The sequence below is a fragment of the Argentina anserina genome, chromosome 2 (genome assembly GCF_933775445.1).
Source record: "Argentina anserina chromosome 2, drPotAnse1.1, whole genome shotgun sequence".
NCBI lineage: Eukaryota > Viridiplantae > Streptophyta > Magnoliopsida > Rosales > Rosaceae > Argentina > Argentina anserina.
In genome coordinates this window covers 20,630,213-20,651,695 of record NC_065873.1, presented here as the reverse complement: position 1 = coordinate 20,651,695, position 21,483 = coordinate 20,630,213, and the positions used below count along the sequence as shown (strand labels likewise).

At 38.5% G+C, this 21,483-nt stretch overlaps 5 protein-coding genes across 7 annotated transcripts; 4 read left to right on the top strand and 1 right to left on the bottom strand.

Moving 5' to 3' along the window:
* The first annotated feature begins 257 nt into the window (after nt 1-257).
* Nucleotides 258-2,562, top strand: LOC126784725 (uncharacterized). The gene is made up of 6 exons (XM_050510217.1): nt 258-414; nt 529-741; nt 1,378-1,689; nt 1,874-2,035; nt 2,167-2,250; nt 2,343-2,562. Exons 1-6 carry the CDS (start codon nt 385-387, stop codon nt 2,448-2,450), a joined length of 909 nt encoding a protein of 302 aa, XP_050366174.1. The 5' UTR covers nt 258-384; the 3' UTR covers nt 2,451-2,562.
* A 748-nt stretch (nt 2,563-3,310) lies between these two features.
* LOC126784146 (uncharacterized) lies at nt 3,311-4,317 on the top strand. Its single transcript, XM_050509630.1, is given in 5 exon segments — nt 3,311-3,343; nt 3,439-3,689; nt 3,795-3,970; nt 3,973-3,995; nt 4,126-4,317. Coding segments are annotated over 5 exon segments (675 nt in total).
* Nucleotides 4,318-6,063: 1,746 nt separating this feature from the next.
* On the top strand, nt 6,064-7,522 carry LOC126784720 (probable aspartic proteinase GIP2). The gene has a single exon (XM_050510211.1). The coding sequence runs from the start codon at nt 6,073-6,075 to the stop codon at nt 7,384-7,386; it is 1,314 nt and encodes a 437-aa protein (XP_050366168.1). The 5' UTR covers nt 6,064-6,072; the 3' UTR covers nt 7,387-7,522.
* Nucleotides 7,523-10,945: 3,423 nt separating this feature from the next.
* Nucleotides 10,946-16,239, bottom strand: LOC126784719 (uncharacterized). Of its 3 annotated transcripts, none has more exons than XR_007670976.1 (18): nt 16,089-16,239; nt 15,909-16,011; nt 15,669-15,817; nt 15,500-15,583; nt 15,352-15,414; nt 15,138-15,269; nt 14,894-15,043; nt 14,263-14,382; nt 14,118-14,167; nt 13,845-14,007; nt 13,605-13,742; nt 12,878-13,000; nt 12,676-12,774; nt 12,406-12,495; nt 12,223-12,307; nt 11,770-11,900; nt 11,378-11,675; nt 10,946-11,000 (listed from the first exon to the last, which is right to left on the bottom strand). XR_007670976.1 is itself a non-coding variant. In XM_050510209.1 (18 exons), exons 1-18 carry the CDS (start codon nt 16,089-16,091, stop codon nt 11,235-11,237), a joined length of 1,968 nt encoding a protein of 655 aa, XP_050366166.1. In that variant the 5' UTR covers nt 16,092-16,239; the 3' UTR covers nt 11,011-11,234. The 3 variants fall into 3 exon arrangements, 2 of the variants coding, with proteins under 2 accessions (XP_050366166.1, XP_050366167.1); XM_050510209.1 differs by lacking the exon at nt 10,946-11,000 and having other exon boundaries at nt 11,011-11,379; nt 11,536-11,675; XM_050510210.1 differs by lacking the exon at nt 10,946-11,000 and having other exon boundaries at nt 11,011-11,379; nt 11,540-11,675.
* Nucleotides 16,240-18,840: 2,601 nt separating this feature from the next.
* LOC126784729 (small nuclear ribonucleoprotein SmD1b) lies at nt 18,841-20,977 on the top strand. Its single transcript, XM_050510221.1, has 4 exons — nt 18,841-18,977; nt 19,076-19,152; nt 20,312-20,503; nt 20,636-20,977. The coding sequence occupies exons 1-4, from the start codon at nt 18,964-18,966 to the stop codon at nt 20,698-20,700; spliced, it is 348 nt and encodes a 115-aa protein (XP_050366178.1). The 5' UTR covers nt 18,841-18,963; the 3' UTR covers nt 20,701-20,977.
* The last annotated feature ends 506 nt before the right edge of the window (nt 20,978-21,483 follow it).

The following is a 21,483-nucleotide window of genomic DNA, read 5'->3' as shown; positions in this document are numbered from 1 at the left end:
AGTGTACCACACTGTTATTAAGAAGAAGATAAGAACCATGTACAAGCTTCCGCAATTGTTATGCGGTTCATTGAGGGCCAAATAGCTATGCATAACCTGAGTAAAAGACACTGTCAAAACTCAAAAGTAGGAACTTGGAACCCACCATAAAATAAGACAATTAGTCAGGGGTTGATGTGGTGGATTTGCAATTGGTTAATACTTGAAACAAAGTCTCAACAAACCAGTATCGTTTGTACTAAGCCGTCTAGGTAGGTAGCCTCTGATATACTGGTCAATCAAATAAAAAAGGAAACTCGATCCGGAAATTTGCAACAGCCACCGGTAGGCCTCGATTGACTCTTACACACCAGCAAATAGTGGGTTTCTGCATAACCATATTCCATGGCAAAGAAACCTGTGAAATACTATGTGGTACTCTATTTCTCTTTGCCTCGTGGAGTCCTGTGTCTGTTACTGTGTATGTGAATGATAAATAGCCAGTTACTATATGAAAGATTTGATGAGTATTGAACTGTCCTTAAACAGGTGGATGCTTTCACTGACTCAGCTTTCAAGGGGAACCCAGCAGCAGTTTGCTTGCTAGAGGAAGACAGAGCTGATCTATGGATGCAAGCTCTGGCTGCCGAGTTCAATCTGTCCGAGACATGCTACTTGTTTCGCCTCACTGGCTTGGATCACTTGCCTCCTTTGACATCCACACCTAGGTTCAGTCTCAGATGGTTCACTCCTGTTGCTGAGGTCACTTCTATTTACTACTTCCCTTCATAAGTATAGTAAAAATGATAATGAATAGCAGTAGTCTTGGATTTTTTTTTTATATTGTATCATTTTTGTCATTGGATGATAGAACTTGATCTTAACTTTGTGAAATATTTCCTTTATACTTTTAGAGTTTTAGTTCCCAATGATGTATCTGATGTGATAATTAACTGATACTTATATATATATGAGAATTTTCAGATGCGGACGTCCGTACTTTACGTAAGGTACGGATTCGCTGATTACGGCGATGACAGACTGCAACGGCGGGGCGGACCACGACAGCCGCACTCCCCACCTCTCGGCGGTCCCGTCTGTGCCAGTCGGAGCTCCATCAGCGACCCACAGCGGCCGAAATCGCCGGAATCTACCTAAAACTTGATTTTTGTATATTCCGGCCGCCGTGGGTCACCGATGGAACTCGGCCGGCACATACGGGATTGCTGGGAGGTGGGTAGTCCAACTGTACTGGTCCTCCGTGCAGTTACGGCCTGCCGTCGCTGGAATTAAGACGTCTGCACAGTGCGGACGTCCGCACCTGAAGAGCCATATATATGTATATATATAATCCTTGCTAACCTTTGTATAAAATCTTGGATTGGTATCCTTTTGCAGGTTAAGCTTTGTGGTCATGCAACATTGGCAGCTGCTTATACCCTCTTTATGTCGGGTTTGGTTGATTCCAACATTATTGAGTTTTCTACCTTGTCAGGAATACTAACAGCTAAAAAGGTTACTGAGCATGTTGAGGCAGCCAATGGTTCACATGCGAAAATTGGTGACGCACAAGATTCTTGTTTTGTTGAGCTGAATTTTCCTGCTGACCCATCTTCTGAATTCAATTCTGCTGAGGTTTCGTATATTTCCAACGCCTTGGGTGGTGCTCCTGTGGTTGAAATAATGAGGACAGTGGCAGATAATCTGCTTGTAAATCCTCCATTCCCTTATCTTGATATGAATTGATGTTTTCCAATGGCATAATGATTAGGTTGCTAGCTATTGATATGCATCATTCATTGAGTATGTTTTCCAAATTCCAATACTTGTGCTTCTCAATACTGCAAAATATAGCATGTAGTTATGTACTAATGAGATTTGTTACATTTTCCAGGTGGTGGTTCCATCTGGAAAGACTGTTGCAGATTTGATGCCACAGATTGATGCAATTGAAAAATGCCCTGGTGGTGGAGTGATTGTAACAGGAGTTGCTCCTCCAGAGTCTGATTTTGATTTTATCAGTAGATACTTCTGCCCGAAATTCGGGATCAACGAGGTAAGGATGCTAGCAGGTTTTTATTAAAAAAAACAATTAAAGAAAGGCTTGAAACTTTCACAACCAAATGTTTGTTCCACTTTGAATAGTATCATCTAAACTAAAAGGAAATATGGTTTTGTGTTCCACAGGATCCTGTTTGTGGTAGTGCACATTGTGGCTTAGCACCATACTGGTGCAAAAAACTGGGAAAGTGTGATCTTGTTGCGTATCAGGTTGTTTTTCTGCAGTAACCATAAAACATTATCAATTTGGTCCCTTCATAAATAATGATGATATATTCATGCAATCGTGTACTTGATTTCAGGCATCACCTAGAGGGGAAACACTAAACATTCATCTGGGTGAGAAAAATCAAAGGGTCTTACTCCGAGGGAAGGCGGTTACTGTGATGGAAGGAACTGTTCTAGTTTGACATTGTAGTGAATTTCCACTAAACTGAAAAACATTTGAAAGAAATAAATTAAATTGTTGTGAAGTTTCCCCTATGTTTGGAAATTGAAACTATAATCACACCATAAGTTCATCTTATTGGCATAATGGCATCTTCAAAGATAATGGTGCTGTCCGATTGTTATTGTTGCAAGCTAATTGATCAAGGCTAGCTAGCTCTTTATCTCATATTTTCACATTTTACTTAGGTATCTGACGAAATGCATGGAAACTAAGTATAACTAATCCCATCTAGTGTTACCCTGCCAACATTTCAGACAGAGCTACAGTTTGCTGGGATTTTGAAATACTTAAAATATTTCATTTTTACAAACATAATATCGGTCTGAAAGTATTGCTCTGCTTACAGTGTTAGACGATGTCTAAAATTTTATCTCTAATAAGATTTATACATGTTAGTAACGTGGAAATCATCCTATATAAACGAGGATCAGTATAATGTGCACAGAAAACAGAACGATTAGAAAAGCAGTTTTTCTGGAGCAAATCTCTCAGCATAGTCAATCACTTTATTTTTCGGCCGCCCAATTTACCAATCTTTCTGGTTCCTTGTGCATAGAGAAAATTTCATTTCTAATTATAGGATCATATTACGTAAGAGGAACAAAATGAATTGGCACATGGTGACATGGAACACAATTTGCCTTACCAAAACTTAGACAACGCTGGAAGCATGGTTCAGTGGCTCATGGTCTTTGCTGGAAGATTTAATGAAGAATAAATGATTATGTTTCCTCACATGGCTATAAATACTGAAGTTGGTTAATTTGCAGGATATTCCTCTTGTATGTGTTTATTTTTCTGCATAATCATTTCATTTCCATGGTGAAGACGAAACCGGTGAAATACTTTGTGGTACAACTCTTTTACTTTGGCATCAATATCAGTATCAGTGTGTGTAAGTTATATGTGTAAGTTATATAGTTCCTAATGCATCCATATATATGCAGGTGGACGCATTCGCCGAGTCAGCCTTCAAGGGGAACCCTGCTGCAGTTTGCTTGTTAGAGGAAGATAGAGATGACCAATGGTTGCAAGCTCTGGCCTCCGAGTTCAATCTCCCGGTCACTTGTTACTTGACTCATATCATTGACATTACTAATGCAGCTAGCTGCAGTTTTCATCTCAGATGGTTTTCGCTTATCAATGAGGTTCTAAATATTCAATTTTCACCTACTGTTTTCATTTACATTGCACTTCTGTGAAAACCATTACTTTTACTAACGCTTCTAGCTTCAATCTCAAAGGATTTTATTTGCTGGAACAAGTGGCTAGCTTTACTATGTATTTTATGTACTTGTACTAGAACTAGTAGTAGTGGCAAACATGAAAATATACGTGTCCAGGTTGTGCTTCCATCATCAGGAACCGCTATTGCGGATTTACAAATAAATTTTGATGCCATTGAAAAATTTCCGGGCTCGATGGGAGTGATTGTAACAGGAATTGCTCCTCCAGAGTCAGATTTTTACAGCAGATTCTTCAGCCAAATTTTCGGATCAATGAGGTAGAGTACATTTTATCATCCATATATGATGTTCATCGCGATGAATCAATACTGAGGGCTAAACTGAAATCAAACCGATTATGGAGTTAAAATCAAATAAATCAGAACTGTGGTATGCTATGCATTTCAGGATCATGTTTGTGGTAGTGCACATTGTGCATTAGCAACATTCTGGTGCAAAAAGATGGGGAAGAATGATTTCGTCGCATATCAGGCGTCCCCCAGAGGGGGGATACTAAACATTCACCTAGATGAGCAGAATCAGAGGGTCCTGCTGCAAGGCAAAGCTGTTACTGTCATGGAAGGAGCTGTTTTAGTTTAACCTTGTGACCGAAATCCTATCGTTAAGGTACAAATAAACAACATTGAGAAGAAATGAGTTGGGTTGGCCGGAAAGGCTCTTAAATTTCAAGTGAAAGTGCTAGCAAGCTTCAAACTTGAAGCAGATAAAAAATGATCCTTTCGTTTTAAACTTGTGCATGAAGCAATCCGCCATTAGTAATTTCTCAATCGTTGTTTGAAATGCTCACAATCACGATATCGAAAACCATCCGGCCTTATAATCTCTCAATCGTTAATTGGCTCTAAGTATGCATTGAGTTGCAACATTGCGTTTGACCAGTTTGTAATTCGAAAGCGGTTCATCGGTTCCCAGCTCAAATACATTAATAAACTACTGCTAACTAAAAAAAAAAATGTCTTAGAGAACTTAATTGTTTGGCCGAAATTAGATCAACTTCAAAATTCTCAATTAGTGTCATTTGAAGCCTTAGAGCTGTTTACCAAAAAATAATAATAAAAGAAGCCTTAGAGCCAGTTCAATTGAATTGAATCAATTCTCTAGAAGCTTTATATATATATATATATATATATATATATATATTTTTTTTTTTTCTTTTCTTTTCTTTTCAAATCAATCTCTTTTAATCGATCATTATCTTTACGTAGTATGTTCTCAATAATAGATAGCATGATGTACAAAGACATTTGACGAGATCTCTCGTTCCTTTTCTTTTTCTAGAAACTAAGCTCGTTCATTTTCTTTTTCTAGAAACTAAGCAGTTTGCAATAATATGGTTCTTTTCCATTTTATTTGGCTAGAAAAAAGGCATCACTATGAAGCGCTAGCTATGCTTAATTGCACATCATGTGAGCCTATAATGCATCTCTAAGCAGTAGCTTCTAGGACGAAGCCGAGCATCTATGTTCCTTTTTACATGGATAAACCTTTGCCAGCGGCAACCATCGATTTTCAATAACTTGATAAGTCATTATGTATGAAACATTCAAGATAAACTTAATCACCTAACTTGACTATCTCTACATATACTTTTGGCCATGGCCGGTAGCAGATAGAGGAAGAATGAGGTTGCAGTATTCCTTTTAACACTGTAAAGACTACTCTAATTCATGCACGCACGTACTTCTTGAACAATGGAATTAGACAAAACTACCAACCTTCTATTTCAATTTTAAATCATAATATCTTGTTTTATAGTACTACTGAAACAATACACCAAACTCTTACCAAAGCCGCGATCTTAGATTGTGATTTAAACTGGATTGTGATTGTGATTAAACTAGATGTGTAACACTAAATATGGGTCAATATTAACTCTAAAGTAAATGGATTGTGATTAAACAAGGGATCCTCTCCTTATATTTCTCCCTCATATTGCCTCAGGAGTGAATTACAGCCGCGCATTACAAATAAAAGGCCTGGATTGGATTTGTCCTATGTACTTTATTTTATTTCCTCTATCTCCTTCCAGTTTTGCAATTCTCTAAACAGTAGAATTTGCGGTTAATAGATTTTAAAATGTTATTATTTATAAATTTCGTGGAATTTAGATATTCCTCGCACAACAGATTTTTCTAATATTATATTGACTTCAAACCATCCAGATTGAAATCCAAAACAGTAGCAGGCTACCAGCAGCTACATTTGACTCTTGACATTAGCCTTTGATTTGCGGTGCCCTGTAATCGCATCCACCGACAACTAACTATAAATAGACAGTTAGACACGACCTCCACATCCATTTCTCACAACTCGATCACATCAGTTCTGTCAATCATGGCTTCCCTTGTTCAATTTTGCTTCCTCTTCTCCACCCTACTCTTCACCTCCACAACATTTGCCCAACAATCTTTCAGACCCAAGGCCCTCGTCGTTCCGGTCACCAAAGACGCTTCTACCCTCCAATACACCACTCGTATTGCTCAACGAACCCCTCTCGTCCCCATCAGCCTAGTTCTCGACCTCGGCGGCCAGTACCTCTGGGTAGACTGCGAGCAAAATTACGTGTCCTCCACTTACCGTCCGGCGCGTTGCCGCTCCGCACAATGCTCACTCGCCGGAGCCAGCAGCTGCGGGGACTGCTTCTCATCCCCGAAACCTGGCTGCAATAACAACACGTGCGGCGTCAATCCTGACAACAGCGTCACGCACACCGCCACCGGCGGTGAAGTTGCCCACGACGTAGTGTCTATCCAGTCGACGACAGGGTCCAACCCCGGCCAAAACGTCACCGTTTCCAACTTCCTATTCGCCTGTGCGCCGACGTTCCTCTTAAGCGGCCTCGCCTCCGGTGTTTCGGGCATGGCTGGTCTGGGAAGGACTAAGATAGCACTCTCTTCGCAATTTGCTTCAGCATTCAGCTTCAAAAGAAAGTTCGCCCTCTGCTTATCCTCCTCCACCTCCGCAAACGGCGTCGCTTTCTTCGGCGATGGCCCCTACACTCTCCTCCCCGGAATCGACGTATCCCAGTCCCTCACATACACTCCTCTCTACATCAACCCCGTCAGCACTGCCTCCGCTTTCTCCCAGGGTGATGCCTCGTCTGAATACTTCATCGGCGTGAAGTCGATCCAGGTCAACTACAAAGCAGTCGCTATTAACACCACCTTACTCTCCATCAACACCACCTCCGGCGTGGGTGGGACCAAGATCAGCACTGTGAACCCCCACACTGTTCTAGAAACTTCCATATTCAAAGCCGTAACTGAAGCCTTCATAACCGAGTCTGCGGCTAGGAACATCTCTAGAGTGACCGCCGTGGCTCCCTTCGAGGTGTGTTTCAGCACGGAAAACGTGTTTAGCACGCGTCTGGGGCCGTCGGTGCCGGAGATCGACCTAGTGTTGCAGAACAAGAGCACGTACTGGAGGATATTCGGGGCGAACTCGATGGTGTCCGTGAGTGAGGACGTTTTGTGCCTGGGGTTTGTTAACGGCGGTGAAAATCCGAGAACTTCGATTGTGATCGGCGGGTACCAGTTGGAAAACAATCTTGTACAGTTTGATTTGGCGGCGTCGAAGGTTGGCTTCAGTTCGACTCTGTTGGGTAGGCAAACTACATGTTCCAACTTCAACTTCACCAGTGTTGCCTAGATAATGTTTTCTTGATCGATCTCTATACATATATACATATTCGTTGAATAATATAAAAGCATACACGATACGTGTATAGTTAATAATCGGCCAACAGTGATCTAGTTGGACCATATACGTTTCTTTTTTTGTAATGACTTTGGTTATACATCCAACTATTTGGTTATGGAACGAATTGTTTTATGATTGTGATGGTGATCGAATTTTTGGTTTTCTGCCGGCAAGCGACTTCTGACGTTAGTTTTAAGCTGTTAGCCATGCTCCTGTGATATTATTGATCGATGCTGGTTGAGGCCCATTAATGTACGTAGGTTAATCTAACTTGGATATATATAACAGCTCCATGAAAAGAAAAAATGAAAATGATATGGAGTTATGGACCATGCATAGGTTCGGGCAAGACGAGATGGGGGAAAACCGGAAAAGTACGTTGGAAATATGCCCCATTCAAATTCATCGTACCATCGATCGATTATCTCTCGAAGAGAATTTCTTAAGTTGTGATCTTTAATCTAATCGATACACTGTAATATGATCTGCAAATCCGAGATGGAAGGCAGCAGTCATGCATGCATTTTGAACTTTTGAAGTTTAAGGAAATTTAGAATGCCTACTTTTCAGTCAAAGATAGCTACCCAATTGAAGCTTCTTCGAGATAGGACTAGAAAGGCATGCGGTGTATCTATTCAAAGTACAAAACCAAGCAGGTTTACAGGTTTGAGACAAGTCACAAAGAAACTAAGGGTTTGGGACTTGGTCTAGATGAGTTTCTAAACCAACTTCCATGAGTAAGTCATTAAAGTTAAAATGAGTAATCTGTAAGTTTACAGAATATATATGCATGTAGATTGTACCTGGAGATGACATAACTTTGATGAGTTGACGCACTTGGTTGGTTCTCCGATCTTCTGAGCTATCCTTGTACATTAGAGGAGCAATTTGTTCTCAGTTGTTGTTAACTTTTTAATTTTCATGATAGAATATTCACGAAGGGATTCAAGGGACCAAATGATTCTACATAGCTATAACCTTTATTGAGCATAACGTTTTCCTAGCTATTTCTATTAGCAACAGGAATTACATATTTACATTCCTAATTCATGTATAGATTCACTCTTTACATATCTAATGTATTGAGTTTTGACCAGTTTATAAAGTTTATTGCATGCAATGAACTAGGAATCCAAATTGAGCGTCTATGTCCGATTGTTTGTACGTTCTGATTTAAGGATAACAAAGTTTATGTTCATTAAGGGAATAATCTACGTACACCAGACGTACTTACATGAGTACGTAATTATTAAGTCACATCTCAGGTTAATTCTAATTAGCAAGTCACACAAATTTTGCATGATCGGGTAAGTCGCATTAAATCGATTGATTAGCATGAGTAAATTCATATTAATTAAGTTTGGTTTCTGCTAGTCTGACACCACCGTACCAAAGAACAGTATATCAAGAAGATCTAGAAAAAAATTGTTTATATTGTACGTAAGCCCATCATTAGAAAGATCTAATTGCCGAGAAATAGTGGAAATTAACTAATAATACAGTTAATAAAATTGTTAATTAAAATTGACATGGTATGCACTTGTTAATAAAATCGACATGGTATACACTATACTTTATAAAATAGAGCTGTCATTAGAGTAATATTCTTTGTTAGTTAATGTTTTGTTAAGTACTTGTTTGTACAGATATTTGATATTATGTTAGGCCTTTGTAATCAGGGGTTTAAACTTCACGTCTCACCTTGCATTCGACAGTTTCATTAATAAAAACTTGAAGGTGACCACACTAGCCCTCCCATAAAAAAATAATAATAACTGAAAGTTCTTTAATTTCTTCCAATATCTCCTAAACATTTTGTTGGAACCCATCAACTTTGGCTGCTCGTCCAAGCTTGACAAAAAGGGACTGATATTTTTGTTCTCATTCTCAAAATTCGTCGAGTAATTGGACAAGTTGTTAGCTCCATCCAACCCCAATCGTGTAGTGTGGCGAGGGCCATGATGTTTCCCACGGCCACATTCCACAAATATTACCATTCTGATGAGAACCTGGTGCTGTCGCATGTCAAGATCATTCTGGAAACCCCATGTCAAGATCATCAGTGGTATCACCAAGAAAATCATTCAAGATTTGATTAAAATCGATCGATAAGAACATTATTATCCTCAAACTGCAGAGAATCAGAGCTATTATTCAGCCCATGGTATGCGATTTGTTGATCATGTTCACACCCTCGACTGAAGCATTTCCCTGATCTATATATTCTGATTCTCTTTATGTTTGAACCCAAGAAATCTGACGTATGCTTCAATGATTCCCCGGACAAGTTATCTAATCCCACATTGCCAAAATCAAAACTATTCTGATCAAAATCATTGTTTATTTTAGAATTCAGACATTGAGCCATATCATGGATATCCAACTTGTCACCAACCATATCAAAACCCTTGTTTGGTTCAACATTTCCATAGTGAAATCATACGAACTGATCGATATCATCACGCATATCGAGACACTTGTGTTGATCTTCAAGGTCATCATCATCCTCCATGAGGATATTCAGCACTTGATCAAAATCAAACCCCAAGTTTTTCTTGAAGTTCACCGCCATATTTAACAGTCCCTCACTGTCAACATGACCCATTGCTGAACCCTTTTTTACTTCAAGCTTCCCCATACTCTTGGATCGGCTGCAAGGCTTAGTTTGATCACTGTCAACATGATCACTCATGGCTAAACCCTTGTTTTTCTCAAGCTGCCCCATACTCTTGGATCGTCTGATCTCCTTATAAGGCTTGGTTTTCTTTTTGGATTGTTTGTAATTGGTGATAATGGATATGGCATCGGCTTATAAGATTTCCGGCCAGACCTCAACATTCCCAGCTGGCCCCTCAAGAATCCAGCAGACCTGCGCACCGCTGAGAATCTCGCGTTCGCTGGCTTTCTTCTTCAGAGCGGACGTACCACTCTTTTTCCAGAGATTTTTGGGATCTGAGTTTTTTTCGAATTTGGCCGTGTTTTGTTTCTTCTCCATGGTGATGGTAGCTTCTCGACATTCACAAGTTACAGGTCACAACTCACCAGAACAAAATTGGCGTGAAATAAATAGAAAGGAAGGGAATAGGCATGGCATATACATAGAAGGGGTGTCTCCCTATCAGCATAGGATTTCCAACTCAATCATGGATAAGTGATTTGGTTTACTAGTTGATTAAGGAAGTGACAAGCTGGCTTAAACGTACTAAAAGATAATCATCAAACTATTGTTGAAGCTTTTAGTAGAAGATGTGAAGTTCACAATTGTTTGATCGAAACTCCGGCAATTGGTCAGCACCCACAACCCAGTATGACCTTGATCTTTTCGGAAATTGGAAATACCGGCTTAATAACCACCTTGAATTAAAACAAAGAACTTGTGCATACTGGTTTCATCGACAGCGCCAGTGATATAGCCAAAAACATTCCTGTATTTCGAAATTTGAATTATCAAACTTCTCGAGAACGAGCTATCATTTAATAAGCTATAAATCAATTAATTAAATGATCAACTCATTGCTAGAGTACAACACAGATCCAGAACAAAAAGACTACAGATACAAAACCTCGGCTTATATTTTTTTTTAGAAGACAAAAACCAAATTTATTAAAACAGACTTAGGTACAAGATAGCTATCAATTACAAGAAGTCAATCACGAACTGTAAATAAGCTTCTATCCTCCCAAACCCACAAGTATACAACATAGACGATGAGGAGAGCCGGACACGGCCATACTAAAAATATATTTTGCCCCACCGTTACACTGCATACAAAAACTAACAAAGAAAAAGGCAAAAACTAAAACTCAATCAACCAACTTAGGCTGTCACCTCTTAGTACAATATCAGAGATAAAAGAAAAAACCCGATGGTTAACACAACAACAAGCAGCACAGCAGCTCCAAAACCAAAGCTGAGGAGAGGAAGCAGCGCCAACCAGACCTCTGCTTATGATGACATTACAAATCAAGAATTATTCTTTCAGCTATTTTGACCAATAAAAAATGTGAAGAAAAAAAAACTAAAATACAATTAAGCTCAATTGTGTGTATTGTGATGAATTTGATGTCCTGTTTCTAGTGACTGCAATTGTTGGCTACCTACGCCGAGAGGAAGAAGTATGCTCGTGTGCCCTAATATCAGTCTGTATTCGATCAGCATACATAGGTAGACGGACAATCTCATCAATCTCTTTCAGCACAACTTCCTCCGTTATATTATCCTTGATGCTTTTCATTACCTATCAATTTCGGGAGACCATGGCATTTTCATCAGTCCAGACATGTGTTTCAAAGGTGCAGCAAGATTACAGAAGGACAGGACAGGCTAGATACCTTTGTATACGTCATGAACTCATTTGGCGTCGATTTGTCTGGCCTAAGCCGCATACAAACCCACACGTGTTCCTCTGCGTCCCAGGAGCACTCTATGATTTTCCCCGAACAAAAAGCAGGATCCAAATCATCTGCAATTGGAATATGAATACCAAGGTGTTAGATTCCAAGCCCAGTTTACGAAGATCAACGGATATGGTTAAGGAAATAGTACTGATACAGGGAAAAACTCAAAAAGACCCAAAGTCCCAAAGAAAGAAATTATTAATTTGACTCTTTATCTCAAGAAATTATGTTCCTGTCACAGTGAAATGCAAGATCTTGAATCCCAGCGCAACACAACAGACAATTGGGGATAAAATTAAAAGGCTGCTTGGCAAGACTTCATCAAATTTATCAACTTAAAACGATATGAGGTGAATATCAACCAAGTAGAGGGCATTTTAGGTCAACCTTTAAAAACAACCCTAAAGCCAGACATCAGCTTCTTCTTTCCACGCTCATTCAGGAAAAGTAGCGGATGACCATCAACTGCCAACTGTCAACACAAACTATTTTTTAATTATGCCCTTACAATAAGTTTATAAAATAAATCATGTAATAAACATGATCTTAAATTCAGAGTCAGAATGCAACCTCAAAGAGGAAATCAACTGAATTCATTTCAGGAAATTTCCACTTTAAAAGACCTTCATGCGTTCTGGGTACATATGGATCATCCCAGCCCTGAAAAAGACAAATTATCAACTATAGCTCGGGAGTGTATAGGATATAATGATATCACTCATGAATTGTTAAAGTATGAAACTCAGTAACCTTTAGATGTTACAGGTTTTACCAAATTATTGGTTTTCCATTACTCTATCATCCACAAAATGAATCAGCTTTCGAAAGATTTCAAATAACCTGGAATATCAGACCGTCTGATGCATGTGAAAGCCCAGGAATGAATTTCCTCAAAAGCTTGGTAACAGTAGACAGTATCCAAAATCCCTTCCTCCTCACCTGGTGAATATCTATAACAATGTAAACTACCAATCTTGACGGATTATGCTATTTCAGATTAATTGATAAGTGGATTTTAAAGAGGATTTAAGAGCATATGTACACTGAACGGTTCCAAGTCATATCGGTAATATGGCTCGGCACTCCTGGAAAGGGCATCACGTTCCATATTTCGAGGCTCGATCACTTCTCTTTCCAGCATCTTAAACCGTTCATGGAATGGCAGCTGGAGGATTTTTACACATCACCTTGTTAGTTAGTTGATAAAAGCAGGAATTACTAGTCATAACAAAAAAGTTGGCATCAAAAGCATACACCTTAACATAAACCTATTCATGAGGACATTTACACATGACTGACAATTAAAGGGTAAAAGTTGCTCCCTCTAAATGTTTTTCTACCCTTTAAAATGCCCGTATGAAAATGAGTAAACCTCAAATCAACTGTTTGGAAGATATAGTATCAAGAAAGGCAATGAGAAACCAAGGACCTAGTGAATTCTAATCACTTCTAAATTTATTTTGTCATCGACTCATCGATCTCTCAAATTTTACAGGCGAAGTAATGTTCCAATAATAGGTGCTTTCTGATGAAAAATTTCCAGTGAACAAACAATGGCATAAAAATATGCCCATGCTTATGAATAAAAACAGTACATAAGCAAACTACCTTTTTTTTTCTGAACAGCCAGAGAAAACAAAAGAATAAAAGATATTGCTTGCAAACAGCAAATAGAGATCACAACCATGAAGTTAAGAATGAACTACCCAAATCAAAAGTAAAAGGGGGAGCCAGTGTAACAGATTCCAATTACTTATCATATAACTAACCTTTACAACTGAGGCTTGGTTAATTGACATGACATCATAAATGAGATATCTTCTCTCTTGTTTTTGAGTATTTGGGTCCGTGTCAATTATCATCTCTCCATCGAGTAATGTAAAATGATGAGTCTTCTCAGGTAAAACCTTCGGAAGAATAATTATACAAAGAGATTAGAGTCATTTACAGAAACAACTCACATCGAGCAAAGCACATTCTATGTGGCAGATGTGAAAATGAAAACAGACCTTATTTGAATATCTGCAAGGAAAGCGCATCTGGACCCTTCGGAAATGAAACCTTCTATCAATTAAGTAACACCCATCCCAAGTAATTAGCATCATATAGCGAGTTCCATCAGCTTTCCATGTGGCGTAGTAATAGCGCTGCCTTAGTAATTGTTGGTTCTCTCTAAAGACAAAGTATGTCATGGAAGGTAAACGTCATCTAAACCCAATACTTGATACAAATAACATTGCAGTTGGGTCAAAATCACTGGAAAGACGGATATTAGACCAAACCTGTTGAGAGAAACAGGATGGGACCCGGGAAACGGCAACTTCCCTCTACCCTGAAGAGGGCCAGAAATAAATTTATATATTGACAACAGCATCTTGTATAAAGGCTTAAGAGCCAAAGTCCAGGTATTCACACTTGATAGCCTACCGTTATAACCAAGTCGAGTGCATGATAACATGCTTCCTGCAACATCTTTTGCTGGTCAAAAGGTATTGTATCTCCCAAAACATCATCAATCGTCATTGCTCCATTTTTCACATGGTTCTCCTAAAGGGGGGAAAAGTCAAGTATGGAACAACAATAAAACAATCCAAATTCAGTAACTATAGGCAGAGCCACATGTATAACTTATCCCTAGGGTTTGAATTCAATAGAGGGACTTTAATCAAATCATTCTGATACCTCCAATCTGGCATTTATTCTAAACTGCACTCAGAAGGACCATGAATAAACAGGCATGGCACTGACACAAAAGTACTCTTGTGGTTCTAGAATACAGTTAAAGCATGCAAAGCCAAGCATACAAATCCCAACTGTTGCAGGCCTAAAGTTCATATATTATTCGATCATGTACTGCTTCCGAACAAGTCATCAATTTAAGACACCGATACCTAAAGTACATATGATCTAGTGAATAAGCATATTGTCAGACATCACCTTAACCATTCTAGTGAGTAAACTAAAATGAGAGAAAAGGTTCCAACAGAAGAGGGGGAGGGGGTGGGACGTGCACACACACTTCAAACAAGATAATATAGTATGATTATCAAACACCTACATTGTCCTGATCCAAACTTCTTTTCCACTCTGGAGTTTGAGGGCAAACAAAAGAATCAGGTTTTGTTTCATGATAAGACAGGTATAGCGCGTCTATATAGTCCTGTTTATATATCCCAGGATGACGAGCTCTGGCAAATTGACTTATTGCCTGCAGAATGGACATTTGAATATGGAAGAAAATCTAAATTCGCGGGGACAGAGTAATCGTAACTAAAACAATAGCTGCATGACTTAATATCTACCTCAGTGACGGTAATTGATTTGGTATGTATAAGGTAATGCACAATCATGAAACCTGTGCGGTTATGCCCATGTGTACAGTGGACGAGAATATACTTCATTGGATCTGTTCTATGGGAGAAAAATTTCGATACCTATCAAAAAGAAGTTATCAGTCAAATGAGTCAATCACCGACATATAGATATAAAGAAGACAGTAGCACCGAAGCAGCTTACCTCATCGATAAATCTATTTACAGAATCACTATCAGGTACTGAATCCCTTCCTTGGCATTTTATCTGGTGCGAAACAGATCAACCAACATAAATAAACAGATAAAACTAGAACAACAACAACTGACAACAGATCACTCGAAACACTCACTTTAACATGACGAATGTGTTCTCTTCCCCAATCCGAAAGAGGGTAGTAACGCGTAGTGTTTGTTAGGTCAATCACTAAACCAAGCTATAAAAAAAAATGTATCGGTCAGCTAACACAGGATAAGGTAGTAGTAAGAATACAGTGGAATACGGAATCGAAAGGAGTTTACCTCTCTTCCTAGAAGTCTTTGTTGATGAATGACTTGCTTTGGGGTGTAGGTTTCACCTTGAATGTGGTCACTAAAAGCCTCACCCAGAGGTACTTTAGAGGGAATTATACCACAAATTTCGTCTCCGAAAGCAGGACATCCAACCCACCCTATAACAAATCCCCAACCATAAACAAATCATTAGCTACATAAAACCGATACGAATCTTTCATCTTTCGTAGTAGCAATCGTAATCTCTACCTTCAGGAAGCGCGTATCGATCGTACGGCTGCTGTTGGTGGTTCCTGCCTGGATCCTGATACTGGAATTTCCTCTTGAACCCAGGCCGTCTGTCTTCTCTATCCTACAATAGTGTGAACGCAGCACAATTAGCGAATTGAAATAGTTGAACTTGCGAAATCTCAGAGAGGTGAATAGTACCATGGAGTTGGAGGTGTGTTCAATTTGGAGAAAGGAGGAGAGTCATGGGAGAAGAAGAGGTTAGGGTTTAGGATGATGGATCAGGAGGAAGAGAGTTTTAATTGTTTTAACAAAATTAACTGTTTCAGAGAGACTTGCTTCGTTTATAAACCATCTCTTATTCTCTGTGTTTTCTTTTTTTCACCTAGACCCACACTCGTAATTATTGTTCGTCCATTTTCTCTTTTGGTTTATGGAAGATCCTCCGGTTTGACGCTTTTCAAAATCTTGTACCTAACACCATCATGTTCGGCTGAAATAGTTGTTTTTTAGGAAATGATATCTCAATTATCAGTCATTCTAATTTTGAGTATCTTATATTTGAAAACTATCGCATTAGTATCATAAGTTTATAATCGACTTAATTTTGGTTTATTCTATCAATTAACATCGTTTGTGGCACATCTCCCACTAATTTTTAAAGGTATTTTTGTCACTTCATTTTTTTCGATTTCATTTTTCATTTTCCTCCAATTTCAACTTCTATTTTTTTAAACCAAGTTAATAAATTCATATAATTTTATTATAAAATTAATAAGTATTCTTCATTTACCACAACTATTAACAACAATCTAAAGTTCGCAATTACAAAATAAACCAACATATATTTCATATTATATATGTCCATCAACCTACAACCATATTGTATAATAATATGCTCAAAAACTCTATTATATGCAATTAGAACATGATCAGTCAATTATATCACAGATGTATCCCCGATATATCTTTGATTTTTATAAAACGATACGATAAATCAATTATATCGGTCAACCAGATACATCAAGTCAAAATAGCATATATCAAGTCAAAGGGCAAGCTCGTTTCCTCACTAATGAATGCATAAAAAAAGGTATGAGATCGTCTCTATGTTTTGGTTAGTTTGGAAGATCAAGGAATATCACCGATTCAATTCTTGGCGAGAGTATAAACAGACTCCAATCCTTGGGAATTTAATAGCATCTGATAAGGAGGCTCCACATATTTTGGTAACTGTTGTTGTAATCCAATCCTAAGAAAATGTCATCGATGGACTTGAGAAGCATGGAAGAATATTAAGAGGGGAGGAATTACAGACATGTACTACTACCACTACAAGTCTATTATCCACGTACAATATTGAAGTGATTCATAGAGCTTCCAAAGCACCTCCATACGAGTCATTCCTACCAATCAGTAGCTTACCCAATAATCCAATTCCAATTCGTATATCATTATGGACAACATCCTTATCTACTTCCAATTTTACTCGATATTTGTATCTCTTCCTATCCTACTCCACATCCCTAATCTACAAACCAAAAAAACACAACAATATAAAGTGAAGAGATAGATCAAAGATTACAAAGTAAGATCATCAAACCAAATCGAAGACATATAGCAAGATTCTACTCGATCTCCATGAGGACATGAAGGAAAACTAGAGAGGCTGAGGCGACGGGAGTCAATGAGTCAGTGTTAGAGAGACAGTGACCTTGTGATGAAGATAGAGAAGAATCGAACAAACGTGGTTGGTGTAGAAACTATGGATGAGGCCAAAATTTCAAAGAGATCTTGGGTCGTGTGTCGGAGGAGATGGTCGGGGGCTTGAGGCTTTAACTCGATCCGAGCAACGACGGTAGATGGTGGAGGAGATGAAATGATGAGTTAAGAGTGCGGAAAATATGTTTCTACCCTTCATATGGCACACTCTGTAAACAAGAGTTAACGACAATGTATCTAAGTTAAGTAGGAATTGTGAGTTCGCGTACCATTTTGATAGTATTGAAAGTTAGTAATCTTAATTCTCAGTGGCAATACTTCATGTATTATTCTTAAAATTTTGACTTTTCAGAAATTGAGTACATATAAATATCTCTCTACACAACGACACTACATGAGTATATGACCAGTGGCGGATCTAGAATTAAAATTTCATCTAGGCTAATTGAAAGATGTTTTTTTGTTCTTGTTAAAGGTTTAGAACCGAAGCTCAGTCTTATTAGAGAAATGTTTTCTAAAGATATTGATAGAAATGTAGAAATATGAATAAACATGTTAAAGATTAATTTTATGCGCATGTTATGCTAGAATTATAATAGAAAAGTAGAATATTCATTATTTCAGGAAAAATAAAGTTAGAAAAAAAAGGAATGAAATTAAAATTAGATTTAATTTAACCAAAGAAAATGAGAAGGATGTAGAAGAATAAAATAGAGAAAATGTTGGTCACTTAGTGGTCTATTGGCTTTGCTTTAATTGCATAGACCACAAGGTCTCAAGATCGATTGCATCAGAAGCAGAAAGTATAATAAAATAGAAAAAATGTTGAAAAAGTGATTTGATAACATTCGAACCTTTGACTATAGGGAAACAAAAGATAGCAAAGCAGTTTGCCAACTGATCTAATGACATCTATAATAAGGATAGGTAACCGGTTTCTATAATAACCAAAATCTCTTATAGGCTGCCCATAGAGACCGGCAACGTGTATCCGCCCCTATTGAGCCACAGTCGGGTCATATTCGGTGTGGCCAAATTGCTTCCTATAAACTATAAAGCTCATCTTCCGTTGAGTGGCTCGACCCAAGATTTACACACCGGATTATGGTCAGTTATGGTCCGCTAAAGGGCCTTAGTCCAATTGATAAACCGACAACTATTTTGGTGTCGTAAAAGTACTCCCATATATATATATATATATAATTATATATACGAGGGCATCTGTATAAATTTGATGTCGTATGCTTAGCCTCGCCCTAGTTAAAATCAGGGCGGCACAGACAGATCCGCACTCTCCCGCCTCGTTTTTGGAAAAACCTCCCAGCCCTAGCTCTCCAATTTCTTCCTCGCAACCATGAAGCTCGTCAGGTCACTCCTCTCTCTCTATCTCTCTCTCTGTAAAAATTTCACAGTTCTTAGCTGGAATCGATAAGTTGGCTTTTGTACTAAAACGCCTTAATCGTCAGGTTCTTGATGAAGTTGAACAACGAAACTGTGTCGATCGAGCTCAAGAACGGCACCGTTGTCAATGGCACCATCACAGGTTTTCCCTCGCCATCCTCTATTACTCTTTTCTTCGATTTTCGATGTTTTAGGGTTTAATTAAACCCTAGGATTTGGGCGATGTGAAATTGAATCGATTGATAGGTTTTGGTAGCTTAAAACGCCTTTAAACTTAGATTCTAATAGTTGATAAGCAGACTAGGTTTACTGCGGTGTGTCGTAGAATTGAGAAGATGCTAGTTTCTCTTTGCGTCTTCACTGCTTGATTCGGTGAAATCAACTGAGCTTTGTTTTTTATGGAGTTAGATAATTAGGTGTTGGCGACTACTGGGTTTAGCAATTTGTGGAGTTTGAACATGTAGAAGCAGTACCAGGGGACTGTTGCTACTAAAATTGCCTCTGGTTTTTGTTGTTGTTTGAAGTTGTGGAGTCCAAGTAAGATCTTGCGATTGTCCTTGACTAGTTGCTCTGGCTCCAAACCATGGATGACATTTCAAGAGTTTTTAAGTTATGTGCTTCCAGTTATTTCCCCTTTCTTACTCTGTTTTAAAATTTCTGGAATTTGTGGAAATTGCTAACAGTGGGATGTCAAGGTGGGGTGTTGGTTCCCTCAGGCCTCAAGCCAAGGACACCACATCAGAACAAAAGTGCATGAGCATAATGATTCTGAAGTATTGTGCTACTGCTACGAAATGGCTTCCATTTATTCATTCTGGAGGTCGGAGAGTCTCAGAGTCATAACTAGTCAATGTCCTTACACTGGGGTTTTAATATGCATATAGTTTTGAACTTTTGATCTGCCTCCAAACCATATATGCCATTTCAGAACACGAGCACGGCCATCACTTCCATTTGTCACTTGATAATTCCTTACCTAAGCATAAGTGACTAAGTTCAGTTAAATTCTGGGGTCCTTATTTTAAGTTGAATTGGTTAATGGTATTGCGAAATGTTGTGAGGAAATAATTTGTTCACTCATTTAAAATATGTGTTAGATGAGTCTGTTTCACATCTGTAATCTAAATTATTATTTTATGTTGAACTGTTCATAGCAAGCTTCTTATCGCTCTATAAGAATTGATTTATTCTGCCGAAATGCATTATAATCTTAATTTGATGCGCAGTAGCTGTATGAATACACATTTGAATACAAGGGGCAAAATTAGCTGTTCTGACTTGTAATTTACTTCTTGGTTCAGGTGTAGATATCAGTATGAATACACATTTGAAGACTGTGAAACTTACACTCAGGGGAAAGAATCCAGTGACTCTGGATCATCTCAGTGTGAGGGGTAACAATATTCGATACTACATCCTTCCTGACAGCTTGAATCTTGAGACTCTGCTGGTTGAAGAGACGCCTAGGGTCAAGCCCAAGAAGCCAACTGCTGGTACTATAAGCTTTTATTTGGCTTGGACACCTTTACTTTTGAGCACATTGATTTATACCGATTTACAATCTTTGATATTGTGATTAAATGTCATGAATCCTCTAATTTTTTTTTGCCTTTTCAACATTTCAGGGAGGCCTGTGGGAAGGGGCCGGGGCCGTGGACGTGGACGCGGTCGTGGCCGTGGTGGTCGTTAAATACGCTGCACTAGTTAATTTTTGTGACAAGAACTTGGCCTGCCTGGTTTGTAAACACCTCTGTAGAACGAACTTATGAAATGAGCGTCACTTTTCCTGGTTATGTAAAAACCTATGTAGGAAGCACTTATCTATGATCTTGGAGACGTGAAATGAGCGGCATTGCATTGTTATTTGAGTCTATTCCGAGTTAAATTCTTAAATGCTATTATGAAGTGGGTGATTGATATGGTTTTGACTTCTCATATCTACTTTCTTCTTAAGCCAGTTCAACATCTGCATTCCTTTTCTTCTTCTTTTTCTTTTTTCTTTTTTCTTTTTTCTTTTTTCTTTTTTCTTTTGGAGCCAGTTGATGCTTTTCTTGATTTTCATCAGTTGTGTGCATAAATGGCCATGACCATGTGCAGCATTGGTGCTACTCAGCTTTGCCTTGTCAATGTGTCATTCGATTACCATAGGGAGACGCTGCTTAATTTCGCATCAGCTTCTTTTCTACGTTTCTCAGCCTTATTATCGTGGCACCCTCACATATGGATTTGTTGCGTATTCTCTTTTAGTTTTGCATTTTAGTGCAATTTGAGCTTAGACCTCAGACTGCGTTTGTTTTCTGTTTTGTTGGTTGCTGTGCTATTTTTGCCCATTTAGATGCATGGAATAGATAGCTTGTTGCTCGTAAATTGGCTACATTAGAATGCGAGTAATGTGGTCATTCTCAACCGTTTGAATTTTTTTTCATCACTTCAAAAAGATCATAACAAGTTTAAAACAGTGGTTGTTCTGCCA

Bases quoted from the DNA above. Each gene is read 5' to 3' on its own strand.
- LOC126784725 (XM_050510217.1), top strand. From the start codon at position 385: ATGGCAAAGAAACCTGTGAAATACTATGTG. The intron at 415-528 runs GTACTCTATTTC...GTCCTTAAACAG, and splicing joins AACCTGTGAAATACTATGTG to GTGGATGCTTTCACTGACTC. The intron at 2,251-2,342 runs GTTGTTTTTCTG...ACTTGATTTCAG, and splicing joins GTGATCTTGTTGCGTATCAG to GCATCACCTAGAGGGGAAAC.
- LOC126784720 (XM_050510211.1), top strand. From the start codon at position 6,073: ATGGCTTCCCTTGTTCAATTTTGCTTCCTCTTCTCCACCCTACTCTTC.
- LOC126784719 (XM_050510209.1), bottom strand. The intron at 13,743-13,844 runs GTCTGTTTTCAT...ATTCTTCCGAAG, and splicing joins CTTGCAGATATTCAAATAAG to GTTTTACCTGAGAAGACTCA. The intron at 12,775-12,877 runs GTACATATGCTC...GATATTCACCAG, and splicing joins ATGACTTGGAACCGTTCAGT to GTGAGGAGGAAGGGATTTTG.
- LOC126784729 (XM_050510221.1), top strand. The intron at 19,153-20,311 runs GTTTTCCCTCGC...TTCTTGGTTCAG, and splicing joins TGTCAATGGCACCATCACAG to GTGTAGATATCAGTATGAAT. The intron at 20,504-20,635 runs GTACTATAAGCT...TCAACATTTCAG, and splicing joins GCCCAAGAAGCCAACTGCTG to GGAGGCCTGTGGGAAGGGGC.